This window comes from Silene latifolia, chromosome 1, assembly GCF_048544455.1.
Source record: "Silene latifolia isolate original U9 population chromosome 1, ASM4854445v1, whole genome shotgun sequence".
NCBI classification, from domain to species: domain Eukaryota; kingdom Viridiplantae; phylum Streptophyta; class Magnoliopsida; order Caryophyllales; family Caryophyllaceae; genus Silene; species Silene latifolia.
This window is the reverse complement of record NC_133526.1, coordinates 125,285,370-125,287,208: the sequence shown is the minus strand read 5'-3', so window position 1 is coordinate 125,287,208 and position 1,839 is coordinate 125,285,370. Positions and strand designations below refer to the sequence as shown.

General features: G+C 42.2%; 1 protein-coding gene across 1 annotated transcript; it reads right to left on the bottom strand.

Moving 5' to 3' along the window:
• Window positions 1-862: 862 nt before the first annotated feature.
• LOC141655216 (uncharacterized) lies at window positions 863-1,306 on the bottom strand. Its single transcript, XM_074462308.1, has one exon. It carries the CDS (start codon window positions 1,304-1,306, stop codon window positions 863-865), a length of 444 nt encoding a protein of 147 aa, XP_074318409.1.
• Between the last annotated feature and the right edge of the window lie 533 nt (window positions 1,307-1,839).

Sequence of the window (1,839 nt, the reverse complement as noted above, 5' to 3'; positions counted from 1 at the left end):
CAATTCCAACACCACTCGTATCACACTCGACTTCAAATAATTTATTAAAATCGGGTAATGCTAAAACAGGTCCAGAACACAGCTTGTGCTTCACGTCTCCAAACGCCTTTTGAGCGCTGCTAGTCCACACGAACTCTCCTTTCTTGGTTAGCTCTGTAATTGGAGCCATAATCGAGCTAAAACCCTAGATGAATCGTCTATAAAATGATGCTAAACCATGAAAGCTTCGCACTTTTGTAGTTGATTTAGGAACCGGCCAGGCTTGAATAGCATCGACCTTGGATGGGTCCATACTTACTCCGTCTTTACCCACAATATAACCAAGAAAAACAACACTTGATACCATAAAAGTACATTTTTCTAGTGTACCATAGAGCTTCTAATTTCGCAAAACTTCAAACACAGCTCACAAATGTCGTTTATGCGACTCTTCATCTTTGCTATAAATTAGGATGTCGTCAAGATAGACCACCACAAATTTGTTAAGGAAAGGCCATAACACTTCATTCATCAGCCTCATAAACGAACTAGGAGCGTTGCAAAGTCCAAATGGCATTACGAGCCATTCATATAACCCATGCTTCGTTTTAAACGCGGTCTTCCACCCATTCCCTTCTCGAATCCTCATTTGATGGTAACCACTCCGCAAATCCAGTTTAGAAAAGACACTCGAACCAGAAAGTTCGTCAAGCATATCATCAAGTCTTGGTATAGGAAAGCGATATTTGATTGTAATGTTGTTTACCGCTCTACTGTCAATGCACATTCGCCAAGTCCCTTCCTTTTTTGGCACTAATAACGCAGGCACCGCACACGGACTTAAGCTCTATTGAACATATCCCCTATCTACCAATTCTTGGACTTATCTCTGTAACTCCTTTGCTTCCTCCGGATTACAACGATAGGCCGGCTTATTAGGCAATGCTGCCCCTGGAATCAGATTTATTTGGTGTTCAATACCACGTAAAGGAGGCAACCCATTTGGTAACTCATCCGAAAACACATCCCGAAATTCTTCTAACAGCCCATGTACTCCACGGTTATCACTCACACCAACGGACCCCAATTCACGAACTATCAGTACATAGGTTCGTTCTCCACGAGCTAAAGCCTCCTCAACCTCCCGAGCCTCCATCAACATACTCCCTTTATTTATTTTAGACTCTTTAATCTTATTAGGTGACATAGATTTCAGATTATATTTCACATTACCCTTCATCACGCTATATACATTGGATCTCCCGTCATGTTCAACCTTTCTATCGAATTGCCAAGGTCTACCCAACAGAATGTGGCATGCATTCATAGGAATTATGTCGCACCACACCTCATCAGTATAGGGTCCTAAACTTAACGAAATTAAGGCCTGCTTCTTTACTTGAATCCCATTCTCCCCATTCAGCCAATGTAATTTATATGGTTTAACTCGGTCTCAAGTTTGCAATTTCAGTTCATCAACAAGGTCCCTTGCTACTACATTAGCACATGACCCACTATCAATAATAAGATTGCAAATTGTACGGTTTACCTTGCACCGAGTGTGGAAGATCTGTTCTCGTTGTTCATTTTCAGCTGAACCCGTCTCCATATGCAAATTACGCAGCACTAAACATTCCTCTTCACTTAACGGATCCAAATCATAGACTATTCCCTCACCATCAGCTCCAACGTTCTCCTGAACCGTTTCTTCCTCTGGCGTGACAAACACATGGATCATATCACACAACTCTTGAGCTGTTAGGGCTCGCTTCTGAGGGCACTCGTTTGCTATATGACCATAGCCTTGACACTTGAAACAACGGCTCAAAGAACTTCCTTTTGGCTCGACAACACCCTTTC